Source organism: Ovis canadensis, chromosome 14 (assembly GCF_042477335.2).
Source record: "Ovis canadensis isolate MfBH-ARS-UI-01 breed Bighorn chromosome 14, ARS-UI_OviCan_v2, whole genome shotgun sequence".
NCBI lineage: Eukaryota > Metazoa > Chordata > Mammalia > Artiodactyla > Bovidae > Ovis > Ovis canadensis.
This window is the reverse complement of record NC_091258.1, coordinates 20,939,035-20,953,732: the sequence shown is the minus strand read 5'-3', so window position 1 is coordinate 20,953,732 and position 14,698 is coordinate 20,939,035. Positions and strand designations below refer to the sequence as shown.

Genomic DNA, 14,698 nt, shown 5'->3' with positions numbered 1-14,698 from the left:
ACAAGACAAGGAGAAAACTCAGGGTCTGAGGGGTCAAGGAGCTTGACCAAGTCATGCAGCTGGTGGAGGTGGAGCAGGAGTTGAACTTGAGCCCAAATGGTGCCACACTGATTATATCCACCCTCTCTTGCAGTTCCTTGCAGGCAAGCAAGCTCCCTCGAGGCCTGCCCTGGTGGTGTGTCCTGGTGGGCTGGCTCCTGGTGGCAGTCACAAGTGGGGTGGCAGCCTTCTTCACCATGCTCTACGGCTTGCACTACGGGTGGACTAGCTCCCTCAAGTGGCTCATCTCCATGGCCGTCTCCTTCGTGGAGAGCGTGTTTGTCACCCAGCCACTGAAGGTCAGGACCTCTGTGGGGCTGCCCTCATGTCCTCCTCCCCTCTGTCCATGCTTTCCCTCCTTCCAGCTGCTCCCTCCTTAGGCTTCAGCAGTTTCCTCATCTGTTCATTCAACAAACCCAGCTGTAGGGCCACTTCTGGGTAGACCTGGGGCAGGAAGGTAATTACCAGGATAACCCATACTCCCTCGTGGCCAAATGCTGGCATCTCATCGTCACTGTCACCCTTGGGAGGGTCTTCACCTCCACTTTACAGATGGGAAAACCTGAGGTAAAGTGGACATGAGTTTGAGCAAACTCTGGGAGATGAAGGACTGGGAAGCCTGGTGTACTGCAGTCCACAGGGTCACAAAGAGTCAGACAAGATTTAGAGACTGAAGAATAACAACAAAAGAGGATAAGGTCACAAAAAATTCTTGCCCTAGGTCACATGTAAAACAGGAATGATATATTTCCTCAGGGCTAGGATGCTTTTGATTGTGGCATGTGCAACTTACAAGAACTTTATTTTCAGAAAATAAAAACACCAAGTCATTAAATGTGTCCATGAACTGGAAATACACTCCTATTCCTGAAAATGTAAAATTATGCAAGTGAGCAGTCAGAGTCACTGAACCTGGCCTGGAAGAAGCCAGGCGGTAGGAATACTGGCATGGGGTAAGGGGAAGCTACAGAAATGAGGGAACATTTATAGAGAGACTCTTTCTACCTACGAGGCATTGCAGAATCTTTCTCACGCCCCCACCCAAAACAGCTCCTAACACCTGCCCCAATCCAGTCTGAGAATATTAAGAACAGAGACCTGAGCCTTATGCTTCTATACTGTGGGTGCAGACACAATGTAATGGGAGGAATTACTTCATATAGAAAGGGAGGGACAGACGGAGGGAGCAGGTAGGCGTATATGCTAGGGAGGTGTAAGTCACCAGGCTGAGACGTAACAGAAAGGCTAAGCAAAAGGATAGCAGTGGGTGGGAGGCTCAGGGAATGCCAGAAGCACGGTGAGTTCAAGGATTTGCCTGTCTTGGCCTGGGTGGTGACCAGGCGCACACACACTTCATGACCATGTGCCCTCTCTGCAGAGGATGGGTTGGTTCCCACCTGGCTGCCCCAGAGCATGGCTCCTGTCCCAGGACACCAATGTATCTCCCATTCTACCCAACTCAGACCAGGAATTGACAGAGTTTCCAACACAGGCTTGGGGTTCACGATGGGTGTTTTCCAGGTGCTGGGGTTCGCAGCTTTCTTTGCGCTGGTGTTGAAGCGAGTGGAGGACGAGGAGGAGCCTGTGGTCCCCCTCCTGGGACATCTCTCTGGCCCAGGTAATGGTGCCTGGGTGCAGGCAGGGGGCTGACAAGGCTGAGAAAGCCCCACAGAGCCCAGCCACTGGGTGATCCTGGGCTCAGACCTTTGCTCCCCATCAGACTTCAGCCCTACTGCTGAGGCACCCCCAGACCATCCAGGAACAAGTGCCTCCTCCTCTGTCTCCTGGGCAACATCATTCCTCCCCTATCCAAGCCTTTCTGACACCCAAGCATGAAGAGGCACCATGGGGTCCATGTTCAGCGGGGGCCATCATCCTCTGTGTAATACCAAGCAAGCTTTCCTCTCCAGGATTCAGGTCATTAGAGAACTAAAATACAAGTTGTGGGGGTGAGGGGTGAGAATGGGGGACAAGAGAGTTGTAATTAGGGTTCCCAGACAAGGGTCTGCAAACAACAGCCGGGGGCCCAAATCCAGCCCAGCACCTGCTTTTGTAAAGCATTTTAGTGGAACACAGCCATGCTGCCTCTGGTCAGAGGAGCCCATGACCAGACCTCTTCCCCCCAACCTGACCTCTCACTTTCCAGCCAAAACTCCTGAGGGTCCCTACAATAAGAGAATTACAAAAAACAAACAGGCAAACAGAACAGAATCAACACTCTAACAGTCTATGCAGAGATTCTGACTCTCAAGGAAAAACAGGAGCAAACAAAAGCCCATACCCCTGTATCCCCAGGCAGTATGGTGACCTCCTCACGGGCCTGGATCCTTCCGTCCTCCAATAGGGTTTTGGCTTTGCAGATCCAAAAAGTCCATTAAAACCATCTTCCAAGTCAAAAATTAATTTTCTCCAAAGAGACATCAGCCTCCCAATCAATTAAATATTCATCAGTCATTCCTTTGGCATTTATCCAGGGAGTACTTGCTGTGTTCCAGGCAATACACTGCCTTGGGAACATGATTTACATAAAACCCAATCACTGTAAGTGTATAATTCATTGATTTTAGTAAATTTATAGAGTTGTGCAACTATCACCACAATTCAGAACAGCTGTGTTACCCCCAAAAGTTCCCTCTTGCCTGTTGGAAATCAATCCTTGCTCTCCACTCAGCCCTAGCAACACAGCACTGACTGGCTGGAACAGGTTACTGCTCTTAGAATAAAAGGCATTTGTGGTGTTAGAGGTAAAGAACCCGCCTGCCAGGGCAGGAGATGTAAGAGATGCAGGTTCGATCCCTGGGTCGGGAAGATCCCCTGGAGAAGAGCATGGCAACCCACTCCAGTATTCTTGCCTGGAGAACCCCATGGACAGAGGAGCCTGGTGGGCTACAGTCTATGGGGTCACAAAGAGCTGGACATGACTGAAGTGACTTAGCACACTTGGAATAAACAGCCCATTTGGGAGACACACTAACAAATAAATGTACAAAATGACTTGTAAGAAAGAATGAGGAGGGTAGAATAAGAGGGTGCAGGCCTCTCTGCTGAAGGGGTACCTAAGCTGGCTCCCAGAGGATGGGACAGGGAAGGACTGAACACTGAGTATGTGCAAAGACCCTGAGGTGGAACCATAGCTTGTCGTTTTATAGCAGTTGCTGACAGGGTGGCTAGAGCATGGGGAGCTGTGTGCACGTGGAAGGAGTGGTTCAAGATGAGGGCAGAGAAGTGGGTGAGGACCAGGCCATGCCATGTCCTGGGGCCAGGCTGGGGCTTTGGAGTGTCTTAAATAGGAGATTTGTGATTTTAGGAAGATTACTATGACTGCTCTTGGAGACCAGAGGTAGTGGGTCAACGGTAGAAGTGGGGAGGCCAGTAGGAAGACTAGTGAAATGGTCCTAGACTGGGGATGGCATGCGTTAGCAGTGGGGATGGACAGAGGGGCGTGGATCTAAAAAGACAGTTGGGTCAACATAGCCATATCAGACTGCCTATAAACGGTGTTAATACCAAATGCAGACAAGGACGCAGAGAAGCTGGAGGACTGATACAGTCCCAGTGGGAATGTAGAATGGTACAGACATTCTGGAAAACAGTTTGGCAGTTCCTTTCAAAACTAAAAATGGGTTTACCATTTGACTTGGCAATTGCACTCTTGGGCATTTATCCCAGAGAAATGAAGACTTATTTTCATACAGGAATCTGTACACAAACGTTCACAGCAGTTTCATTCGCAATAGTCAAAAGATACTTAGCCACTCCAAGGAATCTACCCAAGAGAAATGAAAATATACGTCCATACAAAACATTCATAGACACACTATTCTTAATAGCCCAAACCAGGAGTAATCCAAATATCCATCAATAGGTGAATTAAACAAAACGTAGTATGTCCATTCAACAGAATACTGCTCAAACATAAAAAGAAACTAACTACTAATATACATAACATGGATGAGCATCAAATCATTACACTAAGTAAAAGATGCCAGATACAAAAAAATATGTACATATGACTCTATTTATATGAAATGTCTAGAAAGAAAAATCTATGGATACAGAAGCAAATTAATGAGGCTGAGGGTAGAGATAGAGTGGGAGTAGACACTAACTTCAGAGACATGAGGGAACCTCTAGGGGTAACAGAAACACTCTAAAACTGGGTTGTGGTGATGGTGGCACAACTCTATAAATTCACTAAAGTCACTGAATTGTAGGCTTCTATAGGGTGAGTTTGTGAAAATTATAGCCAGAAGGCAATGGCACCCAACTCCAGTACTCTTGCCTGGAAAATCCCACGGACAGAGGAGCCTGGTAGGCTGCAGTCCATGGGGTCGCGAAGAGTCAAACAAGACTGAGCGACTTCACCTTCACTTTTCACTTTCATGCATTGGAGAAGGAAATGGCAACCCACTCCAGTGTTCTTGCCTGGAGAATCCTGGGGACGGCGGAGCCTGGTGGGCTGCCGTCTATGGGGTCACACAGAGTCAGACACGACTGAAGTGACTTAGCAGCAGTAGCAGCAAAGCGGTCTGAGAAAGAAGATACTTGGAATTAGACATACCAGGACTTTGAGATATTAGATACCCTCATCTTTCCAAGTTTAAGAAGCACTGAGATCCACCTTAGAGTTCAGGAACACAGGAAGACTGCATCCAATGATCGGTGAGACCACAGTAATGGGAGGCATCTGTTCCTGGAGAAGAAGAGACGGGACCCTGGGCACTGGGATAGCCCAGGCAGAGGAATGGAGGGCAGCATTGGGAAATGGCTCCTGAAGAGGGGGGATGATGGGTCCCGTGGTACCTGGTGAGGGGAGTCTCTCAGTTGCAAATGTACGACCTGGTTCCACTGCCCATTTGGGGGACTGCTCTTATGCCCTTCACTTTCACAGACCCCTCTGCCTTGTTCCGAGCACGAAGAAACAGCAGAAAGGATATCTACCAGCCACCTCTGGCCTCTGACATTGAGAAGATGAAAACCATGCACCTCAAGGAGCAGAAAGCGTTTGCCTTAATCAGAGAAATCTTGGGTAGGCAGCCAAGATTACCTATCAATGACCTTCCCACGTGCTGGTTCTTAACACCGACCTGAACAGATGTGGTACAATCTCTTTTCTTTTTCTACTCTTTTTGTTCTGTTTATTCATTTGGTTTTCCAGGCACTGGTCAACCCCCGATTAGTGTTCTAGATGTCTCTTGAGATGTGCATTCACACGAGACATTCTGTCTCTTCATCTTCCGGGGGAGTCTCTCCGGGAGTCCTCTGACAAGCTCTTGTAAAGACTGGCTACTGTCATTCTGAGGTCCCCCTTCACTGGGCCCTGAGAATTCTCTTTGTTATTCTACTGTGTTGAAGCTGTGGCCTGGATCTCATATTTTCATCCTTCTTGGTTCTTTCCTTTGTTTCATGAAACACACTCTCCCATAGCTTCCATGACAAGGAGGCCATGCTTGCGTTTGTGCTTCCACTGGCCAAGCACGTATGGCTAAAGCACACAGCTTTAGTAGGAGCTTGCGTAGGAATTGCATATACAGAATGAAGAACAAGAGGGGTGTGGGCAGAACCCCAATAAGTCATCTTGATGTGGAGGGAGGGGTGCCAGAATGCATATTCCCAAGCCATGGACCCAGAGATTCTGGTTCAGTAAGGTTATGCATCCCCCACATGATTCTAACTTCGGGCTTTCTAAACTAAATCTTTGTACCTAATGGCCCTTAGGTCACACTCATCTGTTTACAGGTGAGCTGCATGAGGGCAGGGAACACATCTGTCATCTTTATCACTCTATCCTGAGCATTGCAACTTGGCAGAGCACCCCCTTTTTTTTGCCGTGCCGCACAGCATGTGGGGTATTAGCTCCCAACCAGGGATTGAACCCGTGCCCCCTGCAGTGGAAGCCCTGGACCACCAGGGGAGTCCCTGGAGCCCCATTTTTAAAAAATCCTCTTTAAGAAACATTTAGACAGCACAAAGTCCATGCAGGCACTATTTAAAGTGCTTTATGAACATTAACTTGTTGACTCCATCACAACTCTGTGTGACAGAATTTTCATCTCCACTTCACAGATGAGGAGAAGGAGACTCAGAAGGGTTAAGTCACTTGCGAAGGGCACATGGGTAGGAAATGTCAGAGCTGGAATTTGAACCCAGACAGAGGCTCACGGCCTGTGGACTTTGCTCCTTTCTGCTGTCCTTATAAGGACTGGCTCCTTTGTCACCAGAGGGGCGAGTGACAGGTCTACAAGACCTCAACTGTTCTGAGCCATGTGCCTTTCCACATCTTGCCCTGCGCTTGGTAGGAGTTGGGGCTTCTGCCTGATGAGGGGCTGTACTTCCCTTCCCAGCGTACCTGGGCTTTCTGTGGATGCTGCTGCTGGTTGCCTATGGGCAGAGGGACCCCAGCGCCTATCACTTCAACAGACACCTCGAGCACAGCTTCACCCAAGGCTTTTCAACTGTGCTGAGCTTCCAACAGTTCTTCACATGGGCCAACACCACCCTCGTGAGCAACCTGTACAGTCATTATCCAGGTATTGTTCCCAGCCCAGGATGTGTATCAGCACCTTGCACACACTCCTTTCTTGGAACAGCAGTGGGTCACTGCCTCAGCCTTACAGAGAACCAATAACCACAGAATGATATGCTTTGAAGGAGAGACCCGCTGAGGGCCCCTAACCCTTCCAGAATGCAGTGTAAAGAACCTCCTTCTTAGATAACTGAGCCAGAGTTGGCCAGGCGGAAATGATGTGGCAGGCAGAAAGGACAACATGAGTGAAGGCAAGCCTGAAACACCAAGGCACTACACTTCCTGGAACCACAGAGTGTTGAGTGTGGCTGCCTTGTCGGGTAGGAGTAGAGGACCTGTGAGAAGCAAAGCGGGACAGAGGAACAGGGGCCACATCATGAAGGCTCTGGAAGTTCACAGTTTATGTTTAAGGAAGTGAAGAGCCATTGACAGCTTCTTTGTGAGGCAGTAACAATCAGTTCTGTGGTATAAACAGCACATGGAATCTGAAGTAGAGGGTAGGTAGGTTAGGAAGCTGGGGAGAAATGATGGGACTGATGTAAGGACAAGAGGCAGAGGTGATGGAGAAAAGGAGGTGGGAACATCGAAGATGCATGCTGATGGGCCCTGTTGACTCACAGGTGAGCACTGAGGGAAAGGACAAAAATGGTCTCCAAGATGATGCCTGGGTAGGGTGTGTCATTCCTCAAGAGAAGTTATGCAAAAAGTAGAGCAGGTGCAAGGTGGGGAGATGGTGATGAATGGTTGAATGTGGTTGGCCATGATTCTCTTGGCTGATTCTACGTGGGTACACTGGAGGTCGTGTTAGCATCCAGGCCAAAAAGCTTGGAATATGTTAAGATGATGTTGATGGCTATATTTACCCACGTGTTTCTCATCCCCAGGCTTTGTCACTGATGGGAACGCCAAGCTGGTTGGTAGCGCCCAGATTCGCCAAGTGAGGGTCCAGGAGAGCTCCTGCCTTCTTGGCCCGCAGCTGCAGGCTTTTATTGACAGGTGCCATGCACCATATTCCCTGGATGTGGAAGACCTGTCAGACTATGGGGAAGGTTGGAATGCCTCCGTCCTCAACAACAGTAATGACTTCTCCCAGGCTTGGCGGTACCAGAGCCAGAGCCAGCGCCGAGGGTATCCCCTCTGGGGCAAACTCACCATGTACCGGGGAGGAGGTTACGTGGTCCCCTTGGGGACTGATCGCCAAAGTGCATCAAGGTAAGGCTTACTTTATTCACCTGCAGCAGAGGAAAGGCATTTGCTTGATTCCAGGTCTGATTGGCGGGTGCAGCCTTCAAAACAGGGCTGAGCCACGCTCATTTTATCATTGTGGGGAGGGCCTGGGGGATTCAGAGGCACTCAGGTAGTATTTTCAGGCCACTGGGAACTATGTAGCCTCCAAGTTGGAAGAGAGATCCTGCCTCCAGGATTCTCAGCCTGGGCACCAAGCCTGGTGGCCTCAGTTAGAAACAGTAGAGAGATGGGGAAGCACCACACAAAGCACCCACCACCAGGCAAGTAGGAAGTGGTTAGGGCTCTTAAACCTTAACCACAAATTTGCAAGTTCTGAGGTTTTACCTACTCACAAGCTAACATGCTAGTTTGTTTCATGGATGCTGGCAGAAGACACAAGACTCCTAGGTCAGAGAAAAAGGATTTCACTCCTCACAGCAAAAAACAGTAGCAGAGCTTCATGGTGATGGGACAGTCCCCAGGAAGGGCCATGATAGATGCTTGCCCATGCAGGGAGTGACAGTACCAAGGAGGAACACTGCATGTGGAGCACTTTATCCACTGTTTCTACAGTGGCGGAAGCAAGCCTGCTCTTTGTCTGAAGGAGGACGTCATCCCATTGCTTGAAGCTGCCTACTGCAAACTCAGCACTGAGATGAGGCCTGGGTAAAGCCCAGCCAGAACCTTGCGTGTCTGGAACACTCGGCATGAATGCGTGGGGACACACAGGGCTCACGCACACTGCCTCTCCCAGCACGCTCTAGTGTTGGAGGTCTGAAACCTGGCACTGCTCCTGTTAGCAGTGTAGATGCAGGTGAGTGAGTAAACCCGTGTGAACCCCTGGCTCCTCCGCTGCATTATTACAACATCAAGGAACAGAGGTAACAAACTCCAAAAGAAAACACCTGGCGGGGTCCCCTGGGATTAAGGACAGGCCAGAAATAGTCTATTTCCACATAAGAGGTGTTTTCCTGCCACTCAGAACTGACACATTCAGCAGGGTGCATACCCACCAGAAAAGTGAAAGTCGCTCAGTCACATCTGACTCTCTGCAACCCCATGGAATTCTCCAGGCCAGAATACTGGAGTGGGTAGCTCTTCCTTTCTCCAGGGGATCTTCCCGACCCAGGAATCAAATTGGGGTCTCCCACATTGCAGGGAGATTCTTTACCAGTCGAGCTACCAGGGAAGCCCCAAACTCACCAGGGATGGGGCATATTTTAAAACAGGCCCATCATTACTGCTCTAATAACAGCTATTATTATTAATACTGCAAGCACACACACACATATTTCTATTTTCTCTTCATAATGATCCTGAGGCACTGGTGTTAACATCACTGCAGATGAGGAAGCTGAGACCTCGAGATGTTATCAGCTTGCCCACGAGGCAGGCAAGTTTTGAACCCAGGTCCCTCTGGCACATGCTGTTCCTACAACACTTGTGAGCAGATCTCTGGGAACTGGTTTTGTGAACTTCCAGCCCAAGAGGGACTGTGGCAGCTATAGCTGCTGCCTGCCAAGCCCCTAATGTTCTATGTGGCTCCTCTAACACCATGTCCTCAAACTTCAAAATGCGTCAGATATGAAGTACTACGTATAAGATTGGGACTTCCCTGGTGGTCCAGTGGTTAAGACTCCATGCTTCCACTGCAGGGGGCATGGATTTGATCTCTCTGGTCAGGGAACTGAGATCTCGCATGCTACTCCACATGCCAAAAAAATAATAAAAATGAAAATGAAATAGACAAGCAACAAGGATATATTGTCCAGCACAGAGAATTATAGGCCTTACTTTGTACTAACTTTTAATGGAAGTTATTAAAATCTATAAAAATACTGAATCACTATGCTGTACACCTGAACTAACATTGTACATCAAGTATACTTTAAAAAGATAGACAGAGATGGATAATGGTTAAAACAAACCAAAAAACCACATCATAATCCCTTGGATGGCTCACCAAAGCACAGATTCCCAGGTCCCCACCCCCAGAGATTCTGACTGGGGAGATCCGGGGTGGAGCTTGAGAATTTGCATTTCTAACAAGTTTCCCAATGATGTGATACTAGCAGTCTGGGGACCACATTTTTAGAACCTCTGCACTCCTAGGAGCAGCCTGAAGGCCCTGGGGCCTGGGGCGCAGAGGAGAAACAGAGGGAGGAATCTTGACAGGAAGCGTTGGGCTCCTCCCTGGGCTGAGAGGGCAAGGAGCCCCTATGTATTGAGACACCCCTAAATGCTCCTCTTCCCACAGAACCCTCCAGTATCTCTTTGACAACACCTGGCTGGACAGCTTGACCAGAGCCGTGTTTGTGGAGTTCACGGTCTACAACGCTAACGTCAACCTGTTCTGCATTGTCACTCTGACCCTGGAGACCAGCGCCCTTGGTGGGCAGGCTTGCCTGTGAACCTATCTGCATGTTCCAGATGATAGACACCCCTCCCTCTGGGCTAGGGCTCCTCACCCCCAGGCCAGAGCTCCAGGGCAAAAGGTTGTTTGGGCAATACTGCCAAAGGGTCTTAGTTCTGCCTTTGCCCCTAAAGGCAAAGTTTCAGGGCTGCTCCACCCTTCTTCCTGGCTGCCTGCATTTCTCTCTGGCCTGTCTCTCAAGTCTGGGAGACAGTTGGGGTCTGAAGGCAGCTCACGTTCTTGAGCTTTCCACTCTCCTGTGTGTGGGGATGGGGGCCTAGCAGTGAAGGGCTGGGGAGGGGGTGACCTGGTAACAGATAACTTCACCTAAATCACACTTTATTTACGGTATCTCAATGTACAATGCAAAAGTTACGTGCAACCTACACGTAAAAGTCCATTTTACATCAAATTCTAATACACACATACCAATATATTAAAACATAACTGAGACAAGGGCTTCAAAAATAATTTCCTTAACTACATGTAATACTATTTTGTGTTCTATTCTTTCTCTCCATTCCCTGCTTTCCACACTTTTTTAATGCTAATCACAATCCACTAAAAACAGTGATTTAAGGCCTCTTCAGCTAATAATCAATTTTCCTAAAATCAACCACCTCTTTTTTAAAAATAAAACTTTTAAAATATGACCTTTTTTTTTTTTTTCCTGCCCACGCTTTGTGGCATGTGGGATCTTATTCTCCCGACCTGGCATTGAACCTGGGTCCCCTGAAGTGGAAGCACAGGGTCCTAACCACTGGACTGCCAGGGAATTCTGTAAATTACATATTTTAAAAAGTAATATTTGTAGTTCTTTTAAAATTTCAGGACTGTGTAAAGTGCAAAGTAAAAGGCTTTCAACTTTCATTATCATTCGCTACTGTCAAAAGTTTCTTCCAAATCTTTTTTGGGGGATTTATTCGCACGTCTTGTAATTTCCTATTTCTTTTTGCCATCTCTCTGGCTGTTTAAGAACCTTTTAAACAATTTGTTCCCAACACAACCTGATTGATTCATTTCTGCAAATGAGAAGCCTAGTAGGTTTCCGGTCTAGCTGATTCAGCAGCCCACTGACGTCAGCAAGGTCTCGGGTGGCTTGTGTCTCTCCCGTCTGCCATCTTTCGGACTGGCTTTATCTTTACAGGCAGTAGCCTTGTTAGTCAAATTGGTTTAGGAAAAGGCATAAATGGATGAAAAAGAAGTCTAAAAAGGCTGAATTTTAGGCATATTGGTTAACAGCTGAATTGATCTCCAGCGTTCTCTTTAGATGAAACGGCCTTAAACAGGCCAACTTGGAATAAACTGATGTTAGGCAAGCAGGTATGCTGTGGCTGAAGGTGATGAGGGTACAATGGCCGATGCTGAAGGAAAAGGCCGGAGGCTGTCTTCTACTGCAGCCCCCCCTTGTCCCGTCAGATACGGCAGCCGTTTCTGGCCTTCCCCTTTCAGTCCCTTGGTCTGTGGGTTAGAAGGACCTCTATCTTCTTTTCTGCCCGTGGCCACCCCTCAGAAGGGCTTGAGTTCACTTCCTCTCACTGATGACTTCCGGTATCGAGTGGGCATGTGGCCGCGGGTGAGGAAAACACGCTTTGCTTTGCAGGAACCTTCTTTGCACATGCGCACCTGCAGAGCCTGCACCTGTACCCCTTTACTGACGGCTGGCACCCCTTCGTGGTAGCCGCGGAGATCGCCTACTTCCTGTTCCTCCTCTACTACATGGTTGTGCAGGTGAGGGGCAGGCTTGTGGCTCCATGAGTGAGGACGGAGTGGGCATGCGCCTGCCTGGTCTCTCTCCCTACTCCCCTCTTCCTCTCAGGGGGCCTAAAGAAGGGAGAGAAAGATGTTCTGCTTAGCTGAGTGCCATGGCAATCTTCCACATTCCCAGTTCAGGCACCTCTCAGCATCTGAGACTTTAGGATGGTCCTTCTTGGGTGGTCTCTAGGAATTAGGGAAAATCCCCTTTCCCACATTTACCACCATGTTGCACACTGATCCATAAACTTGGATTCCACATGGTCTCTAAGCACTGCCAATTCAAAACCACCAGCCAACAGTTACCTAATAGCAGTTTGAGTCCCTGCATTTCTCTAACAACATCAAAGGAGGCCCATCCACCACCCACCTTTCCTCTCCAAAAGCCCTCACACTCTGCCTGCAGCTGCTTCAGAAAGCCTCTAAAACTCTTAAATCCTTCTCATCACGCTGCTTAAACAGTTAAAAATCCCTCCATCTCTTTATAAAAGAGGTGAATTTAGCCTCTTACCAGCCAAACACATGTCCTTCTTCCAGAGGAGTGGGAAAGAGGAGGGAAGTGGAACAGACAACACAAGATTCTCTTGCATGTAAGGGAAAGGGCTGAGAGGGAGGGCAAGACCACAAACTGTTCTCATTTAACAATAACTCCTATCCCCCCTAAGAAAACAACTTAAAAAAAAAAGTTGATTAGGCATTGAACCCCCTAGTGGATCAGTGGTAGAGAATCTGCCTGTCCATGTAGGAGCCATGTGTTCAATCCCGGGGTTGGGAAGATCCCCCAGAGAAGGAAACAGCAACCCACTCCAGTATTCCTGCCTGGGAGAATCCCCACGGACAGAGGAGCCTGGCGGGCTACAGTCCATGGGGTCTCAAAGAGTTGGATATGACTTAGCAACTAAACAACAAAGCATTAAACTGAATGTGAAGCTCATCTCAGACAATCTGATAAAGAGGTTGTAAAGACAAATAAATCTCACCCTTGCATATCTTCAGGCAGATACACACCCACTCTTAAAATTAATGTTGATTAATCCTTAAGAGGACTTGGAATACCACTTATACCACTATAGGATTGTTTATACCACTAGAAAGCAATAGCACCCCACTCCAGTACTCTTGCCTGGAAAATCCCATGGACGGAGGAGCCTGGTGGGCTGCAGTCCATGGGGTCGCTAAGAGTCCGACATGACTGAGCGACTTCACTTTTCACTTTCATGCATTGGAGAAGGAAATGGCAACCCACTCCAGGGTTCTTGCCTGGAGAATCCCAGGGACAGGGGAGCCTGGTGGGCTGCCGTCTATGGGGTTGCACAGAGTCGGACACGACTGAAGTGACTTAGCAGCAGCAGCAGCAGCAGCAGGATTGTTTACACCACTAGTTCAACCTAAGTTCACCTGTTAATTGTGGTAGCCACCTGAGTTTGCTAACTGCCTTTACCAAATGGAAAAAACAGACTTCTATGTTTACAACAGGAGGTAATTTTCCAACTTGTAACCAAGTGGCTTGGCGCCTACCTTCCCAGAGAAACTGGGAGATAAGGGCTCTATCTTCCTTGATGACTACATTTCAAAGAGATGACTCCTTGGCCCTTGAGAAAAAAATTTCTGACTTTTAACGTTGGGCAAGAGGATTGTTTTTGTTTCCCTGATGGCTCAGACAGTAAAGTGTCTACCTGAAATGCAGAAGATTTGGGTTTGATCACTGAGTTGGAAAGATCCCCTGGAGAAGGAAATGGCAACCCACTGCAGCACTCTTGCCTAGAAAATCCCATGGATCGGAGGAGCCTGGCAGGCTACAGTCCATGTAGTTGCAAAGAATCAGACAAGACTGAATGACTTCACTTCCCTTGAGAGGATTGTTTAGCTTTAAAAAGATGTACATACATCTCAAAGTAAGGGTCAAGTCAGTTCTTATGTATTGGCTTTTATGTGTGTGTTAGTCACTCATGTCCGACTCTTTGCGACCCCATGGACTGTAGCCTGCCAGGCTCCTCTGTCCATGGGATTTTCCAGGCAAGAGTACTGGAGTGGGTTGCCATTTCCTTCTCTAGGGGATCTTTCCAACCCAGGGATCAAACCTGAATCTCCTGCACTGCAGGCAGATTCTTTACTGTCTGAGCCACCAGGAAAGTTCTTACATCTCAAAGAGGCAGAGAAAGAATTCACAATTATAAGTTTTCTAAAGTAAATGCTTTTTTGAGGGGAGAGTTTTCTTCCTCCCTTCTCCCCCTGCCTTTTTTTTTTTTTTGCATCTGAGAGAATTAAGTGCTTTTTTATTAGATCCTGTACTTTCTCTTAAACACCCACAAATCCTGCAGCCCCGACTGATGATGGGGACAGGTGAGGTCCATGCACAGGATTGGGGAGAGGCCCCTGTGCTCTACGCATATGAAGCCAGGGCTCTGAGAAACCCCTAGGGATCCACAGCCTTTGTTAGAACCTCTGGCTCCTTTCCCAGGGCAATCTCCTGAGGAAGCAAAAGTGGTGCTATTTCCACAGCAAGTGGAACATTCTGGAGCTGGCCATCATCCTGGCCAGCTGGAGTGCCCTGGCGGTGTTTGTGAAGAGGGCCGTCCTGGTGGAGCGTGACCTTCAGCGCTACCGAAAACACGGGGAAGAGTAAGTGGCTCTGCCTCAGGCCCCAGCTCCTACCACTAACACTGACACTGCTGCCTCCAGCTCTGAGTGGCCCAGAGGGAGGCTTCTGAAATCCTGCTGGCCCTCAGAGGATCCAG

The 14,698-nt window shown here is 48.4% G+C and overlaps 1 protein-coding gene and 1 long non-coding RNA gene across 5 annotated transcripts in view; one reads left to right on the top strand and one right to left on the bottom strand.

Annotated features, from left to right (window-relative positions):
- The window catches only part of LOC138419676 (uncharacterized), a 71,490-nt gene that overhangs the window by 30,348 nt on the left and 26,444 nt on the right, over window positions 1-14,698 (bottom strand). The gene's annotated exons all lie outside the window — the stretch shown is intronic.
- The window catches only part of LOC138419673 (polycystin-1-like protein 2), a 101,118-nt gene that overhangs the window by 80,879 nt on the left and 5,541 nt on the right, over window positions 1-14,698 (top strand). The window contains exons 32-39 of the mRNA XM_069552526.1: window positions 134-338; window positions 1,561-1,657; window positions 4,931-5,068; window positions 6,384-6,569; window positions 7,450-7,777; window positions 10,050-10,183; window positions 11,809-11,936; window positions 14,422-14,582. Coding sequence (XP_069408627.1) covers window positions 134-338; window positions 1,561-1,657; window positions 4,931-5,068; window positions 6,384-6,569; window positions 7,450-7,777; window positions 10,050-10,183; window positions 11,809-11,936; window positions 14,422-14,582 — 1,377 coding nt within the window. The remainder of the gene's footprint in view (window positions 1-133; window positions 339-1,560; window positions 1,658-4,930; window positions 5,069-6,383; window positions 6,570-7,449; window positions 7,778-10,049; window positions 10,184-11,808; window positions 11,937-14,421; window positions 14,583-14,698) is intronic.